This window comes from Rhinolophus sinicus, linkage group LG06 (assembly GCF_036562045.2).
Source record: "Rhinolophus sinicus isolate RSC01 linkage group LG06, ASM3656204v1, whole genome shotgun sequence".
Lineage (NCBI taxonomy): Eukaryota > Metazoa > Chordata > Mammalia > Chiroptera > Rhinolophidae > Rhinolophus > Rhinolophus sinicus.
This window is the reverse complement of record NC_133756.1, coordinates 23,234,278-23,253,738: the sequence shown is the minus strand read 5'-3', so window position 1 is coordinate 23,253,738 and position 19,461 is coordinate 23,234,278. Positions and strand designations below refer to the sequence as shown.

General features: G+C 41.3%; 1 protein-coding gene across 3 annotated transcripts; it reads right to left on the bottom strand.

Moving 5' to 3' along the window:
- Positions 1-108: 108 nt before the first annotated feature.
- Positions 109-19,195, bottom strand: LRRC42 (leucine rich repeat containing 42). Of its 3 annotated transcripts, none has more exons than XM_019742869.2 (9): positions 18,943-19,195; positions 17,455-17,549; positions 13,261-13,747; positions 8,589-8,720; positions 7,091-7,209; positions 5,847-5,935; positions 5,561-5,674; positions 1,885-1,969; positions 109-607 (listed from the first exon to the last, which is right to left on the bottom strand). In XM_019742869.2, exons 3-9 carry the CDS (start codon positions 13,731-13,733, stop codon positions 333-335), a joined length of 1,287 nt encoding a protein of 428 aa, XP_019598428.1. In that variant the 5' UTR covers positions 13,734-13,747; positions 17,455-17,549; positions 18,943-19,195; the 3' UTR covers positions 109-332. The 3 variants fall into 3 exon arrangements, with proteins under 3 accessions (XP_019598428.1, XP_019598429.1, XP_019598427.1); XM_019742870.2 differs by having other exon boundaries at positions 17,455-17,575; positions 18,943-19,158; XM_019742868.2 differs by lacking the exon at positions 17,455-17,549 and having other exon boundaries at positions 18,943-19,158.
- Positions 19,196-19,461: the final 266 nt, after the last annotated feature.

The following is a 19,461-nucleotide window of genomic DNA, read 5'->3' as shown; positions in this document are numbered from 1 at the left end:
GATAGCAGCAAGTTCTGCCAAGCTGCCTTGTCAGCGGCTGACACGGCCTTCCATCCCAAACCAAAGTGTTATTTCCTGTGGCTCCAGTCCACGTTTCACAAGCAGAACTCAAGGACAGCAAAAACGTTTATTTGAAAAAATTACTATGTATTGAAAATATACATTAGAAATTATCACATACTTCCATAGCATTCCCCTCCCCCACCACAAAAGTAGAAATATGTTTGCTATGCTAATACCATAGGTAAATTCAAACAAAATGGAAAACATCATTAGCCCCCTTTCCCCATACATTAGAGTTGGAGGGAAAAAGGTCAACTTCTATCTGCCCGTCAATAGGAATTTAACAAGTCCCAGTCTTCCACAGAAAGACACACATATTTCTGCTTTGAAGACTGTGAAGAGTTACTCTGTTCCTTTTCTGGCTCCTCAAAAGCTCTCTTCTTGCTCTTCTTTGACTCCTGGCTTGAGACAGCTTCGCGTTTCAACAATGGCCCATGGCAGTCTGGGGCTTTCTCTTTATAGAACTGGAGTTTCTCCGAAGAGTTCATGTGGGTGTCTGCCAGGGGACACTTCGCTGGGGTTTCTGTTCGCTCCCGCTTCCCATCTAAAAGAGCGACAGAAGGGAAGAGTGATGAGTTGACTACGCTGGCATGCTAATGCCTGCCTAAGTCTAGAAAGATGATCCAAGAGAAACGACAAAGGCCCAAAGAAGATGCTTGGATTAATTTTATTCCCTTCTTAGTCCCCTGGAAAGTCACAGTGGCATATGCACTAACACAGGTTGAAGGCATGTACTCTGCCACTTCCTGGATAAGTGGCCTTGAGCAAGTGACTTGTCTTGAGATGCAGGTTTCTTATCTTTTATAGAGATATAAAACCTATTTCATAAGGGTGAAGATAAATGAAATAATGTATTCGTACATAAATTGCTTAGCACAATCCATGGCACATAGTAAATGTTCCAAAAAACGTTAGCTATTACTATTAAAAATCTGGACCTGTTTCTAAGAGCCAAATTTATGGCACACTGTAGCAAAGGACACAACCTTATTATGTAAATTTTTGGTATGCCCTGGCTTGTTATTTTATTACCTTTATTTTTCCTTCACTTTGATTTCATCATTTAACTCCTTTGTAAAAGTTATGGTAAAATATACATAAATTTACCATTTTTAAGTGTATAGTTCTGTGGCATGAAGCACATTCCCATTGTTGTGCAAACATCACCACCATCCATCTCCAGAACATTTTCATCTGGCAAAACTGAAACTCTGTACATATTAAATAATAATTCCATATTACACCTTCCCCCAACCCCTGGCAACCACCATTCTACTCTGTCTCTGTGAACTTGACTATTCTAGGAATCTCATATAAGAAGAATCATGCAATTTTTTTTTTTTTGACTGGCTTATTTCACTTAGCATAACGTCTTAAAGTTTTATCCGTGTGATAGCATGTGTCAAAATTTCCTTCCTTTTTACAGCCGAATAATATTCCACTGTATGTAAATACTACATTTTGTTTACCTATGCATCTGTAGATGGACATTTGGGTTGCTTCTACCTTTTGGCTACACTTAATTCCTTTTTCATCTTCTGTACTCCACTTTTGTGCCACTGCAAATCTTTTTTGGAACAGGTGTGACGGATACAAATACATACCTACCTACAGACATTTAATAAGCTATTTTCCCGGTGCCAGTGCTTGGAGCTAGTGTGGACTTACACTGTGAGCAACGTTGAAAGAACACAAGTCTTGGTGATCTAATTAAGTCAATAGTATCACAATTCATGTTCAAACTGAGTGAAGACAGCATTACTGCTTTAAGGGTGCAAACAACCTAAGGGCAAAAACTCCAAAGGAAAGGGAATTTCTCACAGAAGTGCTGAGCTGCCTTTCGAGGTTCCGAGGTTTCCCGTAGCTTCACAGCTTCCAAAGTCACACGTTCCCACTGCAGAACAATCTAAAATGTATTTGGAAAGATTTGAATCTGGACCAAATCTTAAGCTTTTAATCTCAAACCTTCCTTGTTCCCCCTGTCCCCTTTCTATAAACACAAACCCCTGTGGAAATCTTACTTCAGATGATTGCTGATAAGAATAAGAACTGAGGCAAGTCTGGATTTTCTGTTTTAATGCAGGAGTTGATGAGAATACAAACATGTTCGATATATGCATTTGTATGACTCAGGAAAAATTCTATAAAGCTGACTCCGTTTTCATCTCTATTTCAAGCTAGAAATAAACTGCATATCCATAAACTAAATACTAAAATTTAAAACCTTAATCATAATACTTTTCACACATTCCCATGTCTTAAAATATACCAACCATAACTCAAACTTTTTTTTTCAAACTCTTATATGTGTGTAAAATGCCCACATTTCTATATTCTCAAGACACTTCATGATCAACTTTCATTTTTTTAAACCGTTACAAATGTATTTTTATTATAAGCTACTACAAATTCTTTTAGAAATGTGGTTGAGTATAAACTATACATAAATAAAATAAATGGTTATTTGACATACACCATGAGTAACAAGAACTAAATTTAACATTTCTCATTATGATATGCAATGAAACGACTGTAAAGAAAAACAGTATCAGGACAGAGGCAGTACAAGACAGAGTTTAAGAATACAATTCCAGAGTTAGCTCTACCACTTACTAGCCAGGGGACCCTTGGCAAGTGATTTAATTTCTGAGTTGCAATTTCTTCATCTGTTAAGTTAGGTAACAGACATGAAGTGTTTGGTACCCACAAAGCACTCAATAAGTATCAGTTGTCATCCCTTCTATGATACTTTCCTGATTTTGGAAAATGGGAACACATCTAAGAGTTGCCAACATGGTTTAGCTGAATCGGGTGACTCAGTGGGCAATAGGAGAAATGATGATTCCACTAAGAAGTAAGAATGTCCATAGGAAGAGCTGTTTGGGGATGGGGAAGAAGAAAATGAGTTAGGTCCTGGACAAGCTGGATTTGAGGTGCCAGGCAGATGATATTTAGGAGCGGGCCTAATGTGTGAGACAAGCCCTGAGGGACAGTTAAGGCTCTGAGAACAGTTAAGATCACCAGGAGAGTGAGTGGAGGTATCAGAGGAGAGGAGGAAGTGAGGACTCAGCAAGAGCTAGAGGGAGAAGGGAGAAAGTGAGGGGAGAGCCAGGAGAAAGGCTGAGAGAGAAAAAGCATAAGGCCTGCATGTTTAAACCAATGCTGCAGAAAAACCAAGGCAGGTGAAGAATGAGATCACGTGCCACTTTGAAGAGAGCACCTACAGTAGAGCAGTAATGGCCCAAACTAGATTACAAGGGATTAAGAACCGAGTAGGCAGTGAGGAGGTGGGAAGAGGTAAGACTAGAAAACAATTCAGTTGTTGGGGGATGAGGAACATGTTAGAATAAGAGGAGCTCGAGTCTGTTTATACACAGAAAGAAAACAGCCAACAGAGGGTAAGACTGAAGATGCAGTGGGTGGGGGGCAGTAGAGAGAAATACCTATTAATTATCACTGAGGAAGCTGGTGGTTTTAGGGAACAGAACTGAAAAAAACCAAACCAACCAACCCCAAAACTTAAAGGGCTAATCACTGGAGTAAAGTGGCATACTTGCTCCACTTGGATAGGAGGGAAGTAGAATACATAATAGTTGAAGAAATGGAGAAGTTTTGAAACCGAGATAGGGAAGTAAGGGGACTCCTGTTAGATGGCCTCGATTTTCTGTGCCATCTGCTGAGAATGAGGAGCATGGAGTCAGCCTGAAACAGTTTCAATAAGGGATCAATAAGAGAGATAAAGCTCGGTGGCCAAGCACCAGGAGCCAGGCTGAGAAGCAGGGCATGAAGCTACACAGAGCCCAATCTGCTTACTTTCCGGCTAGGCGGCTAGGTACTTTACCCTTACCAAGCTCTGCAAGACATATCCTGGTTTCTGCATTTTACAGATAAAGAAACGGAGAGTCAAAGTCACCTTAAGTCATACAGCTACTGGGTTGTCAAGTCGGAATCCCAAACCCAGGTCTCTCTGACTCTATAGCCTATGCTCTTCCCACCATGACACTTGCTGTCAAACTACATCAAGCCTTTGTATGACCATCCCACACCTGCCTCAAGTGTGCTGGCTATGTCTAGGATTCATCCAGTGCTACAAACTGTCTAGCAATGCACTATGATAATTATTTTAGCATGTGTTTTCTGGGCCAACTTCAAAATGCTCCTGAAACACTGACTCACCAGCACCCCCTTCCTGTTTATCTATAGGGAGGTGATGCTACAATAGGCAGTTTGATAGGTCCACCATCAAGCATTACAGCTTGAGCCAAGGAGGGATCCATAACAATACAGTTTGGGGACTCCTCCACACCTCCACCAAGAAACATTCGTTTAAAGTGTCTGAAGAAAACCCTTTTCACAAAGATGGTGCCAAAAGCAAAGGAAGCCCCAGCCTCTCCCAGAGCTGAAGCCAAAGCAGAGGCCTTGAAGGGCGTCCACAGCCACAAAAAGATCCGCACATCACCCACCTTTCAATGGCCCAAGACACTGCGGCTCCAAGGGCAGCCCACATACCCTCGGAAGAGCGCCCCCAGGAGAAACAAACCTGACCACTGTGCCATCACCAAGTCCCCCTGACTACCGAGTCGGCCATGAAGAAGAGAGAAGACAGCAATACACTTGTGTTCACTGTGGATGGATGTCAAGACCAACAGGCCCCAGATCAAACTGTGAAGAAGCTCTATGACATTGGCGTGGCCAAGGTCAACACCCTGCTCAGGCCTGATGGAGAGAAGCAGGCATATGTTCCACTGGCTCCTGACTATGATGCTTTGGATGCTGCAACAACCTGGGATCATCTACACTGAGTCCAGCTGGCTAGTTCTAAATATAAAAATTTTTCACTGTTAAAAAAATAATGAAAAAGTGAAGCATCTCAGGGAGAAAGGGACCAGACACTGGCATCTACTAGTGCTGTATAACTGGTTACTTTCTGACTTCCTATCTAAGTCTGTACCAACTTGAGGGAGATCATCAAGATGAAAGAGTCAAAATAAAGTTCAGCCAAGAACTTGAAAATGGGAAGGCTCAGTGAGAGAAGGGCAAGAACCACATTTCCTTACTAAGACTCTGTGAGGTAAGAAATTTGCCCCCCAAAAGGGGAAGTCAGATTTGAATCTCATCAGTGTGACTTACTCTCTTTCTAGTATATTCACACTGCTAAGAGAATCTGTCCTTCTGAAATTGGGTCATACTGTTTTTTTCATAGCAAGCCAGAATTCATTTTTTTCTGAATAATTTATAGGATGGTATTTTCTCCTAGGTCCAATAAGGATGAGGCCTGATCTAGTGATCAGAGCATGAGATTTAAGGACCAGCATCTAACACCTTTTCTTAAGTAGTTGGGTCAGTTATAGGCCATCGGTATCTCTGATTTGACATGAAGATGACAATTCAGCCAAGGAATACCAAGAGAATGAACTTTTTGTTCAAAGTATTGAATAAGGCACTTGGAATTACAATGAAAAGCCGTATTAAGTGTAGGGAGAAAAATCTGCAGTACCTGGTCAGCCCAGCCCTCTGTCTTGCAGTTACTGTGATCAAATTCCTTCAAAGGCACTTTGGAGTGGACGAGGCCTATGTGGGTCTGGAGCTTGTGTTTGATGGCTTTGATGTCCTAGTGAGGGAACGACAGAACAGAAACGCCCACACATCTGGTTAATTTGTACTTGCTTTCAGTAGGAAATAAACACCATCATAAATACCAGCCCTTCCTAAACATCAATTAGCAGAAGCAAAATATCAAATTGTGACTGTGGAAAAATAAGAGAAGAGAGCAAAAGTCTTACCTTGAGCCCCGTCCCAGAAATATCTAAGCAGTTTAATTTTCTAAAAGAAAAGAGGTATCCGATTCCTGCATCTGTGATCTCAGGATTACCTAGATGTCAAAAACATAGGTAGTGTTTTGTTACACAACTATCGCTAAAATGTCAACAGTAAGGTCAGAAAAAAGGTCAAGCAATGATAAAACATAAAATACTGAGTGAGCAAACTTTCCAGAGTAAATTAAATCTAGGAGTTGGAGGTTAGCAGAAAAATAAATGAACCAGGTTGTTATCCCAAAGGGCTTAATTTGCAACCATATGAAAACAGCATATATAAGCATGTATTAAAATGGTTCATCAGAGTTTGTTCATGGCCATTTCCCCTCCAAAGTTAAAAGACTTAAAAAACTTTCAAAGGTATTTAGACACAGAAACTATTACTACTCTTACTAACTTGCATTATTTTCAGACTCTTTTCTTATATATCGCCTTCTCACTTCAAATGGAGAGGATGACATTAGCACTGAGTCCTCAAGGCCATGAGTACAAAGTGCCTGGCACAGTGTAGATGCTCAAAATAATATCTGTTGAATGAATACACTTCTATGGGCGTAAGGTAGGACATTCATTATTATATTCATTTTACAGAAGCCAAACCAAGGCTTCGAGAGGTGAAATAACTTGCCCAAGGGCACACAGCTGCTAATAAGAGCAGAACAAGGAGTATCCTCTGACCTTAAACCCTTCTCTTTCTATTCTTTTGGCACCATACTATCCTGCCACATATGGATGCTCAGTTAAAGTGTAAACGATCTCTATCAACTTTCTACCATTGGAGTCAGTATCTGGTTAAGCCTGAGTCAATTATTACAACTGTGGATTCATCTAGATTTTCACCAAGCAAGTACTGATTAAAAAAGACCCACCTGACAGACACGATGGATCAGCAACTTAAAGAAAGTAAAGATGAACCAAACGTGCTTTATATATGCTATGAAGATGACGAACGGCTGCCCTGTCTGCATACAGTGAGTGGCATGGATGAATCCGTCAGGGCTTTTCCTACCCTAAAGAGGTGGCAGCATGCCAGGAGAAGTATTCAGCCTGGAGTCAAGAGGCTCTGGCTTTAGTCCTGCTCTGCCACTAACCTGCTGTGGCACCTAGGAAAGTCCCCTCAATTTATCACCTCTAAAATGAAAAGGCAAACTAGATGATTTCTAAGGCCATTCTTCCAATATTAATAATCCGTAATTTCTAATGAAACTTACAAGATAAATCTAATAATGTTAGATTTTCAAGGCCTCTTTTCATCACTCGAACTGGTGCTGTCATTTTCCGCACCCCGGCATCAGATAAACAGTTATCCTTCAGGTGGAGCTGAGTTACACTAGGAAAACAAAGTCCATAAATAAATTACTTAAAGAGAGTTGAAGAAAGTCTATGTATGAGAACATGCTTTCATAGATTTCATTAAAAAATATTAAATATCCTCTACCCCCTGCTATTTCACACCCAATGCATTTAACAGTTAAAGATCTTTTGGTTCTACCGTGTTTCCCCGAAAATAACACCTAGCCGGACCATCAGCTCTAATGCATCTTTTGGAGAAAAAATTAATATAAGACCCGGTCTTATGTAAGACCTGGTATTATAGTAAAATAAGATCGGGTCTTATATAAATTTTTGCTCCAAAAGACGCATTAGAGCTGATTGTCTGGCTAGGTCTTATTTTCTGGAAAACAGGGTATTTCAGTTACTAAATGAGGGTTAATTTAGGGATCAAAGTGTCATGTAGTACTTATCTCAGATGGCAGAGGGCACTAAAGGTATATATGGTAGAGTGAGGTGAATGGATTTCATTAAGGAGATAAATATACCTTGTTTAACACAAAAGCTGCACTCCTGGCAAATGCTGTGAGAAAACCAAAAATACTCAAAGTATGTTGGGAAAGTCTGCTAAGGAATTCCTATGAGAATTCTTTTGGCAAAGCAAACAGACCTCTAAGTTTAATTAGCTTTATAAAGCCAGATATTCAGATTGGGTTTTTAAGGTATACCCAAAAGCCAATCCATCCAGCTAACCTGACACTGGTGTATTAATGCGCTCCACTGTCACACACACAACAAGAAATCTGAACTTTTACTAACCTCACACAAAAATACCGTTGTGCAGGGCAGTATGTAAGTGTTGCCGTTCCAGGCAGGCCCCATGAAGTGGGTGAGACTCAGGTTTATAATGCTGTTATCCTTCTGGGTGTTTATGAACCCACAAAGGAACCCACCTGGCCCCCTCTCTGCAGATCAGACTGAGATCAGTCGGACTAGTTGTGAATGGTATAAACTGGAAGATTTCTTTAAATTATGGTCTTGAAAAGGATGTATTTGGCTGTCTTTAATAGTTCACTTTTTAAATTATTTATTGACAGTTAAAATAGAAAATGATAATGACTATGGAAAAATGTCTAACTTCTCATCTCTTGCTAAGACTAGACAAACTAGGACTGGACAAAGGGAAAGATCCTTTTTCAACCCAGGTAGTTTCAAGCACTACATGTTGAAATAAAGGTTATTTAGAAAAATGAACCAACTGATTTACTTTTGTAAGAGTTATCCAATCTATATTGCTTCTACCAAGTAAATGGAGAATAAAAATATTTTAGGGAAAAAAGATAGCAAATAAACGCAGGATTGGGAAGTAACTGGTATTCTTCTAGAGCATCCTTTAAAAAAATAATAAAACTATCTGCAATGGTGGTAGATCAATACCTAGACAGGGCCTCGTTAGTGAGATGTTCTAGAAGTTCATGCTCATCTCCAAGCTTGCAACAGGAAAGATCCAGACAGGTCAGCTCCCGGAAAGATTTAATCTCCTCAAGTTTTTCTGAGATCACCAGGTATCTGTGGGGTATGAAGAGAAAGCAACAGCTTTTCTTTTCCATCTTTTAAAACATTACCATTTGTGGCTTTGTGAGGCAACCAACATTCCATCAGGACAAAGTACTGTGTAATAAAGCAGACTTCACTGATAACTATGGGGGCACAGGTTGAATTTTTTTCATTAATAAATGCCTTGAAAGTCATTATACATGACAGTGGGAAAAAAACTATAAATAAATAAATGTACGTGAGCAAAGACAAGTCACAAGAGAAAACATTTGCTTTGTTAGAAGACAGACTGACTTTGGTGTTGGTGTTGGGACCTTACTGGCGAATTTCCAAACTTTAGGATACTCAAAATTTTAACGAATTATTCCTTTAAGGTTGCTTTTTATCTAATGCTCAGTACCTAGTGCTTTGTCAACTGGAACACGGCCAAGAACGCTAGGTTCTAATCTTCACATTCAAGAACAGACCAAGAGGTATTTGGCAGATCACATTTTATCTTTTCTACTCAAACCCAAGTTGGAGTAGCTGCCCACTACACCGTGCCTGTTATCCTGCTAACTTTATTCCGAAAGTATCTGCAGCATGACGACTACGATGGACTCACTCTAATCTACATGGTTATTAAGACAAACCTGTGAGCACAATCAATTTAATTACACTGGAGCACCTTGCCAAACTGTCATCACGAGGCCATCAGGGACGCCTCTGGAGAGGAAAAGATCACACAGGCATTCCACAGCTCAGGCTGTGGCCTCCACCCTGCTTTCTAGTCATTCATCTAGGTTAGATGATGTCAGTGAGAAAAAATGAAAAGGGATTAGGTGTGACAGGAAACAGAGAGGAGAGGATCCTGAAACAACAGGGAAACTGACTTGGCAAGAGCATGCCTTTCTCATCCACTTTCCTCATGGATGTTGTCTAGAAGTTTTCAGAGATGGCAAGCTAGGGCCAATGGGGTTATACTTAAAAAAGTATTCACATCTCTCTTCTGTCAGCAGGATCATAATTATCAAAAACGGGATGGAATAATCGGAGACTAAGGGGGAAGTTAGATCTCTTTTCTTTTCAACAAAAATCAGATTTACTGAAGCTGTGGCTGGCCTGACTGCTAGGTACAGATGGCCTAGGGCACTGATACCCCTCTAACTGCCTGGTGACTGAGCTCAGCTGGGTACACAAATGAGCCTTATTTACTCAGACGTATTTTAATTGCACAGTAAATAAAGCTGCTGTTTTCTAGCTCACAATCACAGAGTTGAAGTGGGTTAATGGGGGTTTGGAGGATTACTGGCAATCAGAGAGGAAAACATACATGCTTTGATCAATTAATCAAAAGATTTTTAGTAATTCTGAAACAAGTTATCTGTGAAGGACATAACAATGTATAACACGATGAACAAACATTACAAAAATCAAGGCTGAGAAACCAACATGCAAACCACAGACATTACTAGATGCTTATCTACAACATAATCAAAGCTCTAGGGTCTTGCTCAAAACTAGTCTTCCAAATTGCCCCTTAAAGAGTTCAGAATAGTATATAGTGGACAAGCAACAGAAACATCACAGACATGTTTTACTGTCAGACCCGAGTTTGAATTCTAACAACCTTAATTACTTGTGTGATTGTGAGTAAGTTACTTAACCTCTCTGAGTCTCAATTTCTCCAGCTAGAAAATGGGGCTGATGACTACTTCTTTTCAGGATTATTAAGAAAATTAGAAACACTATTCCAAAAGTACATGGATTCTTATAGGCCCTCATTAAATGGTAGCTACCAGTATTATAATTACTTCAGTTACACATGGTGATATTTTAAGGAAAACATACTTGCCTCCCTGCAACCACCAGTGCGATTGAAAATCACTGGGGTTTTAACACAGGGAGGAGACAGTTTTGTAGGGTTGGAACCCAGATGCAAAAACACTGGCTTTTCCTTCTGGCAGGCAGCTTTGTGACCCAACCCCAAGACAGCACCTACTCAATTATCTTATACTGTATTCAATTATTTTCTCAAGTGCATTCCCTTTGACCTGAACACTTTTGCACTAGTAAAACCTTTGCTGCTGCAGCTTCAGCCCTGGGTTGCAAATGCAAACCCAAATCTCCTGTCTTCTTCCTATTTTCCTTTGGAGATTCAAAAGGGAAGTTGTTTTTGCTTTTTTTTTTTTTTAATCACAATTGAAAATCTTACTTTTATATCTCAATAAGACAGGAAAGTTTGGATTGTTGCAATAAAATATGTGCCAAAAAATTGTTAAAAATGTTTTTTATATTTTTCTGATTATAAAAATAGTACATCCTCCTTGGAGAAAAAAATTAAGAAAATATAAAAAACTATAGAGAAAATTAAAACAATCTCAATCCCACTATCTAGATTACATTTCAATGGGTTTGTCTTTTTCCTTTTTACATATGTAATACACATAAAAATTCCTATTTTTTTAAACAAAACTGGGATCATATAGTATATGTAACTTTAATTCTTATTTTTTCATTTGGTCTATAATGAATATTTCACATCATTTTAAATGTTCTTTGAATATTATTTTAATAGCTATATATCTTGTATGAATGCACCATAATTTGCTTAACTAATTTCCTAATTTTGGGTAGTCAGCTTTCAGGTTTTCATTATTACAAGTACTATGATGAACATCTTTATATAAAAATATGTGTTCCTAAATGAGTATTACCTTAGAAATTAGAATAGATTCTTCATAAATAGAATTGATGCACAAATGGTATGAATGTTTTTAAGGATCTTGATAACATATTGCCAAGTGCTTTTCAGAAATGCTACACTAATGTATGTACTCACCAAACAGGAATAAAAGTGCTGCCCTCATTCAATTTGACCACTGGAACAGTATGCCGACACAACAAATAGATAAAAAGCATTTTCACTATCATGGGAAATACTTAAGCTATAATGGTAGGTGGAGGAAAAAAACAAAATACAAGTTATAGCTTAGAGTACACTCCCAAATGTATAAAGAAATATTTGAAAATGATGACCATGAATGATGGGATTAATTTTTTAGTATTAGTTTTAGGTATTTCCCAAATAGTATGTATTGCCTTCATAAAATAATTTTAAAACAAAGTACACATCATCATTCTATTTTTCATTGTTCTAATTTTTCTACAATGAACATAAATAACTTAGAATAAAAAATAAAGGAGTAAAATGTATTTCAAATGTGTAAGCTACAATGAAATATTGCTAGACTTTTTCATGTAGGCAACGTAATTTTTTTCCTTTCCACTGGCAGCAGCCCCAGGCCCAGCTGTGACTGAGACCACAACACAAAGACAGAGCTTTCCTAAGGTGTCTGCACGGTTCATGACTGCATGATTCTGTTGTTGTCTGCATCTGTTCGTGTCTTTTCTTTTTAAAGTACAATATTTGGCCTGGGGTAAAAATACTAATTCTATGAGCCGATTAAACAAAGATTGCTTCTTTATTTTTTTAAGCATATGAACTTTGCTTATGCTTTCTGGTAGGATTTTCGCTTTTATTATTATATGCTTTCTGTTTAGCCTTGTTTTAATGATCATATTGATTGTGCATCTTAATAGAAAGCTGCCTTTCACATTTTCTAATCTCAAAAAAGTTTATACAGTGGTATACTATACAGATATTTTAAAAATCTATAAGTATTGATGGTGCATGATTTTCAAAATATGTGAAGCAAGATGCATGACAGTTGAAGCAGTGTGCTGCCATCTGTATGACAAAGAGGAGAGCTATATATGCATATATATGGACAGAATATCTCTGGAATGATATAAAAGAAATTGATAACAGTAGTTGCCTTTGGGGAGAGGAAACAGGAGGGCAATGGGAGGGAGGCTTGTGTTTCACTTTATACTTTTTTGTGTTTTGTTTTAAATTCTTTTCCATGTACATTTTTTAAAGTTCTTTTTAATTATTAGATGCTTCGAAAATCATTTGACATGGTGGAATAAAAATTTTAAATAAATCAATAAAAGCATATGAGCAAAAGGAAGTCACAAGAAAAAACATCTGCTCAGTTGAAAACAGACCTTGGTAATGGTGTTGGGACCTTATTTGAAAATTTCCAAACTTCAGGATACTTAAAATTTTAATCACCCATTCTTTTCAAGTTTGTTATTATCTAATGCTCAGTATCTAGTGGTCTGAAAACTAGAATAGGGCTGAGAACTCTGCTTACTAATTTTCACATCCCCAAAGCATACCAAGAGATAACATGGCAGGTCACATCTTGTCTTTTCTATTTTCTCTTACTAGAAAAGTTGGTAGAAGAGTATTTTCTACCTAATGGAGGAAGTGTGGCAATCAATTAATCTTTGTAAACTGTTTTCAAAATAAAGCTAAGTGTTGTCTGGGAGAGTGACGGGAGAAGAAAGACAGTGATTTTTCTCAAAATGGCCCACCACTGTGTGTCTGGAAGTTCTAAATTGATGTGCTACTTGATGAGGGAAATCCGCAAGCCCATGAAGCCCCAGAGCTTGACACAATTACCACACCCAACAAAATACTCACTATCCTAATCAGGACACCCACCTGTTTCGCAAACACAGGGAGCAAAGCACCAGACTTCCGTAGGCCTCGGTGAATTTCTGCAAAGCCCTTAGGCCCGCACCTGGCTCTGTGAATTTCTGTCTGGCTTCCGCAGCAGAGAACAGCTTTTCAGCAATCTGCTCAGGAAAGCCGATAAGGGAATCAATGTGATCGACGTTGTCGGAGATGAAGCCCAGGACCAGGCTGAAGAGGGATTTGGCGGAGTACCGAAGATTCCCCTCCCGAGTGTACGTGAAGATGAAATGGTCAGTCTTCTCCTTCTGCGCAGTATCATCTTCCCTGTTCATGCAAAGCTCCACAGAAAAGCCTTTGGGAAACAGTCGGAAAGGCCTTGGCTTCTGCAGGCTACTCCTGACGCCATCCAAGGCCAGATTGACCATGTGCAACTGTCCATTTTCTCGCACGTAGATGGGCCCTGGGTCCAGGTGGTTTTCTGAGTTGAGGTAGTAAGACATTGCGTCGGTTGCAACTGTAAAAGCAAGGCACAAGGGAAGCAAATCTAATTAAAATGTGGTGTGTAACAAGTAACTTCATCTTTCTGTGCCCAGAGCTTTATGAGCCTACTAGGCAAGCCCCGTGGCTGGTTTGGGGAAAAGAAGCTCACCAGTTGCCTGTGAACTTTGACACTGGAACTTGCCTCTATTGCCTCTACGTGGAATGCCCTTTCCCACTCTCCCCCTTTTCCTGTCTATCTGGTGATTTCCTACTCATCTTTCAAATACCAGCTCAAATCTGATTTCTAAAATTCACCCTGAAAAGTTATCCCAGAGAGTTATCATCTCCAAGGAAAGTCACTGCAGCACAGTTAACACTATCAAAACAATCTGAAACAACCTAAATGGCCATAAGTAAATTATGATATATCTATACCATGGAATGTTATGCAGCCATTAAAACTGTAAAATTTTTACTGATTTGCAAGTTACAAATTAAGGACATATGGAATTTATTATGTCTTTTAAAACCATGTTTATGCACAGAACAAGAAAGACTAGAAACGAATAATTCCCTTGCTGCCTTGGCATCTTCCACACACTTCTTTACTGCACTTGGCTCACTGTTCTGCTATCGATTTGTTTCTGAGTCTGTGTTCTGCTGGTTTGAGCCTGAGAGGAGGAACCATGCTTACTTCATCCCGACTCCCTAACAAAGTGCTCTGGCATGTAATAGTCCCTGAGCAGGTATTTGCAGAACTAAAGTTTACTCATTTCCTAAACCTTACATTGGCCACAAGCAACAGAGATTTTGGGGATTTATAGCACAAGAGCTAAATAAAAGCTCTTCTAGGCCTTGGAAGCATCATACCTGCTAAGGCTCTACTGGGGCACTTTAAGGTAAGGTGAAATATCAAAAACAGTTGGGTATTTATGTGATGATGTGGGTGACATTTTATGCCTAAGCACTACTTGGAATAAATACTTGTTTTCCTGAGGAACTGTGAAATTTCAAAATACCTGAGAAATTGCTAGGTTAAATAAAATGAAAGTATTTGATTATCATTTCTACAACAATTTAAAAAGAGAAAGAGGTGAAATTTAATATAATAGAGGTCAAAACGCTGCTGTAATCTCTAAAAGACTCTGACTGACTTAGAGTGAACCAACCCAGCTTTTTCTGCATCAATACAGGGCTAGGATGTACCTCTGATGCCACTTAAAAGTGTCAGCAAACAATCAAATAAGTGATCAAAAAAGCTGAGTCCCTGGGGATCAAACAGCTGATCCTGTTTGTGGCATCAGCACAATCTACATTTCTCCAGAGGATAATTATGTGTAAAAACACATCAGAAAAGAGGGCCCTGCCTAGCCCGGGAGCCTCACCCTTTCCTGCTCATTTCCTTACGCCCCACTCTGGCCATGCCACACTACCCAGGTAAGCTGGCTGTGCTCTCTCGTCCCACTGGTTTCTGCTCATTCTGCCACCTGCTCCCTTTGGCGGGAACACCCTCCTCTGCTTCCCTGACCTCGCTTATTCCTATTCATCATTAACACTCAGCCCACCACAGTCCGTCTCCTGGGAAACTTTCCCTAATCCCTGCGCCAGTGCATACCTGTCTGCTTTTCCCCAGAGCTCCTTCTGCACAGTAGCTCCTTCTACACAGCACTTTGCACCAGGTACTATATCTATTCTCTTACCAAGGTTCCCAGAGTTGTGAGCTCTTTGAAGGCAAGGCACTTACTTGATTTGTCCCTCTTTCCCAGGCCCAACATAGCGTCTAGTATTAAGTCCTCAACAGATACTTGTTTGAGAGGAAGGGTGAGACCTCAAAGGGACAGACTGAGTGCTGAGCTGCAGGGCCTACTGATACTGTTGCCAGGAGCCAGCGCCTCTTCCAGGCAACAGCTGCAGCTCCTCCCCCACTTGCCAGACCCTTCTGCAGGTGGTAGAAACAAAGCAGATGATGGGAGTATATTGCTACTGGTACTACCAGGGGGCGAGGGGGGGAATTTACAAACCAGAGAGCTGTCACAGTGCCAGCTCTTATAATCCATACTCTTGCCAGTATTCAGTGCCTGCTGCTAAGGAGATGCCTCACTTATTCAAAGCTCTTCTTCCAATAGAAGCAAGCATCTGGCCCCCTCCACCTCACAGACTTTAATCTTGACAAAGAGATAAAGCAGATCTCCTTTGGTCTTTATCCCCGTGATGGATATTCAGAGCCCTACTCTACCTGTAGATCAGAAAAGTAGACACCCGCACGGCCCTAAAAAGGAATGACTTGATTTTAACACAAAGGCAAATTCAATGGAACTTATAAAGAATCAGCACACGACAAGCACCCTGGCAAAGAAACAGTGTCTGCCCATCTGTATTATCCCTGAACCTCACACCCAATTGTACCTTCCACAAACTTTGGAGTAAAACGGACAAATGGATGAATGGATGACTACTTAGGGTGAAAATGAGAAAAGTCTGATTCTATCCAGCAGAGGGCACACCAGCTTGTGACAGGAGAAAGGACGCTAACCCAGGCTGCCCCAAAGCCTGGCAGCTTCTGCTTCCAGGGATCATTTTTACAAAAAGGCCAAGTCTGGCTATATTTTACCTTTAAATTACTCATCAAACGCTAGTTCTCTTTCTAAATGATGAAAAGAAATCCAGCATTTCCAAACGAGTAAACCAACATCATCTGTCCAGAAGCCCCAAGGACTCTCCATTCTTCAGCCATGGCACTTAGGAACTGACCTTGGTTCAGAGTATGCTGGTGACCTTTGATTTCTACTACTGAATTTGTGTATCTTGCATTCTCCCAGTAAGGAGCTTCCTGAGAATTTGTGAGTACTATAAAATAATCTAAGAATTATATTAGTGTTTAAACCTTTCAAGGGTAAGAATCATAAAGGCAAGAGAATTCCACACAAAGTTTTTGGACTTGGCTTTCACTTGCGCCTGGCTGTTGTACATGGTGTTCTATCATGCACAGGCCCCCTCAGAAGACATACCATGGCAAAAACCCCAAACAAACTGGAAAATTAAAATAATCAGTATCTGTAAGAATAACAATGTCCAGTGTAGATCTGAATCAGCTGCATTTTATATTAGGTGAACAGAGTCACAGGGGCATTCAAACAGTCTCCCAGCTCCCTACAGAGAGGCAGTTTTGTAAGCCAGACAACATTGTAGAAAAATATCAGAATAGTGCATGATCTACTATTTGGCCACCATACATGAGCCAAATTACCACTATGTATATCATCATCATATGAATAAAATATAACCTTACTAAATTAAAAACTCAGTTCTCTACAGCCTCTTTGAATAAGAGGCAAGATAAAAGAATTGATAACTACATATGACAGCTTTTTAGACTGTGAAGCCAGTTTACTAAGCAAAAAGCACGACTATGCCAGTCAAGTGTGGGAGGAGGGAGGTTGGTAACAGGATTAAAATTGTGAGCTAAGTCTATGGTTATTTAATTTGAAGAGAAAGACAAAGGAAACACCTAACTTTCGCAGGTAATGTAGGTTAACAATCCCCTAAGAATAATGAATTGTACCAATGATTATGAATGATAATGATCCTGGGTATGATAGCTACCATTTATTAAGCACCTACCAATTGCCAAGCACTATGCTAGGTACTATATTAAATGATCCCATTTAATCCTCAAAATTCCTGTAAGGTCAGGATTGCCATTTAACAGACGAAGAGGCTCAGAGAAGTAAAGTAACTTACTTAAGGAACAGAGCTAGTAAGTGGCAGAGCCAGAATTCAATCTCAAGGCTGTGTTACTCCAAAGTTCAAGCTCTTTCCACTGCATGATGCTGTCTCTTAAGAATAAAAATATGACATCAGCCTTAAGGATAAAAAAAAAGATGTTAAAAATTAATCTCACCCACCTGTTTGATCCCTCTGGTATTCACTGGCTCAAGCTGCAGGGGACAGGGAAGAGATAACACACACACACACACACACACACTCACACACTCACACAGGACATCTGAGGAAAGAGTTGGTGGGAACAGAGCCAAAACAGCTACATTGAGGCCTCACTTCTTCCCTCTGCCAGGGCAGAAATTACCCACATCCACACACCAGGAAAACATCTGTCAACCCTTGGCCTTCATCCCAAGGCTGCAGATACCCTTGGTTTATTAGGAAATGCAGAATTCTTGAGAAAATTTTTAACATAAAAACTAGAATGGAAACTAGCTCCAAACCACCAATAACCAACTAACAATTTTACCTTCACTGATCTGTGTCAACGACCATTATTCAATTTCCAACTCCTCTACTCCTTTTTCCCTGTAACTTGCATTTCCCTACCTGCCTTCTCACCCATACCCTTTTCTCTCCCAAGTTCCAGAGGGTAGCACCATATTCCGTTCCATACCTTCCTCTACATACTAATCTCTCCAACATCTGCACACTCTTAGTTTTTCTACCTGCTAATTCTAGAGCTGCTCACACAAAATCCAATCTCCACACCCCCAAATCCTAACCTTCCTTCACTCACTCCCTGCTCCTATGCCCCCACCTCTCTTATGCCCTTTTAATCCTTCCATGGATCTTTTTAAATCTGGCCCCCTGTCCCCTGTACCCAATCCCACCTCCACCTGCCGCCCCTTCCTTCCCCACACTGTTCCACTCCCACCCACTCTAACCCCCAGGAACTCTTCCTTCACCATCTATTCTTTCCTTCCTCCCACTCTCTGGGATTCCCCCAATCTCTTCCATCTCTTTCCTTGTCTTATCCTCAACCTTCAAAATCCCCTTCCTTCAGGCTCCACTATGCCCAGCTTCACAATGCACAGCCCCAACTTGTTTCTTCCCTACCCCCAAGACCCCACCCTTTCTCCTATTCCAGTCCTAGGTCCTTTCCTCCATGCACTCTTCAACGCCCCTTCCTCGGCAGTGCAATTCTCCATCTCTCTAAATTCCCACGCATGCCCCTCCGGAGACCCCCCAAGCTAATCCTGCTCCCTTCTCCCACCCCTCCCGAACCCCAATTCTCACACACCCCCATACCCTACCCCAGCACCACGACCTCACCCTTAAACCCATCACCCACACTCCTGTATCTTCATCCTCAGCTTTCAACCAACCACACCCCAACCCCATCCCACTTCCCCTCCCCCACTCCGACCCTCCCTCACACACCGCCCCCGCCCCCACTCGCAGTCTGGGGCTCCGTGAGCGGCCCAGCCCGCGGCCGCCACCTACCTGTGCCCCTGCCTGGGGCAGCGAGCTGAAGCTCCTCGGTGGCGGCTCCCTCCTTCCGCGGCGCGGCTGAAGGGGGAAGTGGCTCGGTGCCCCGGGCACAAAGCTACGCAGGGTGGGACAGAGAGAGGATGAGAAGAAGGAGGGGGCTGGGGGCAACCTAGCACCGGGGGACCGCCGGGCTGACAGTGGCGGGGGGGGTAGGCTGGGCAAGGGAGACGCGCGTGCGCGGGACCCGGCATGAGGGGAGGGGCTGGGCCTGGAGGCGGGGCCCGACCCAGGGCAGGCGACCTGAGGGCTCTGGGCTCGGATCCCGGAGAGGTGGGGACTGCGCGTGCGTGCTCGCACGGGGGCGGATACCGTTGGTGTTGTGGGCACCAGGGTTAGAGCTGAACTGGGGGAGGGTAGGCAGCGAGTGCTCAGGCTCTTGCCTGGGGAAAGGCCCTTGGGCGGGGCTACGCAGCTCAGCCCGCGACGTACGGATGAGCACAGGGGCGTGGTCTGGGGGTGGGGCCTGAGGGC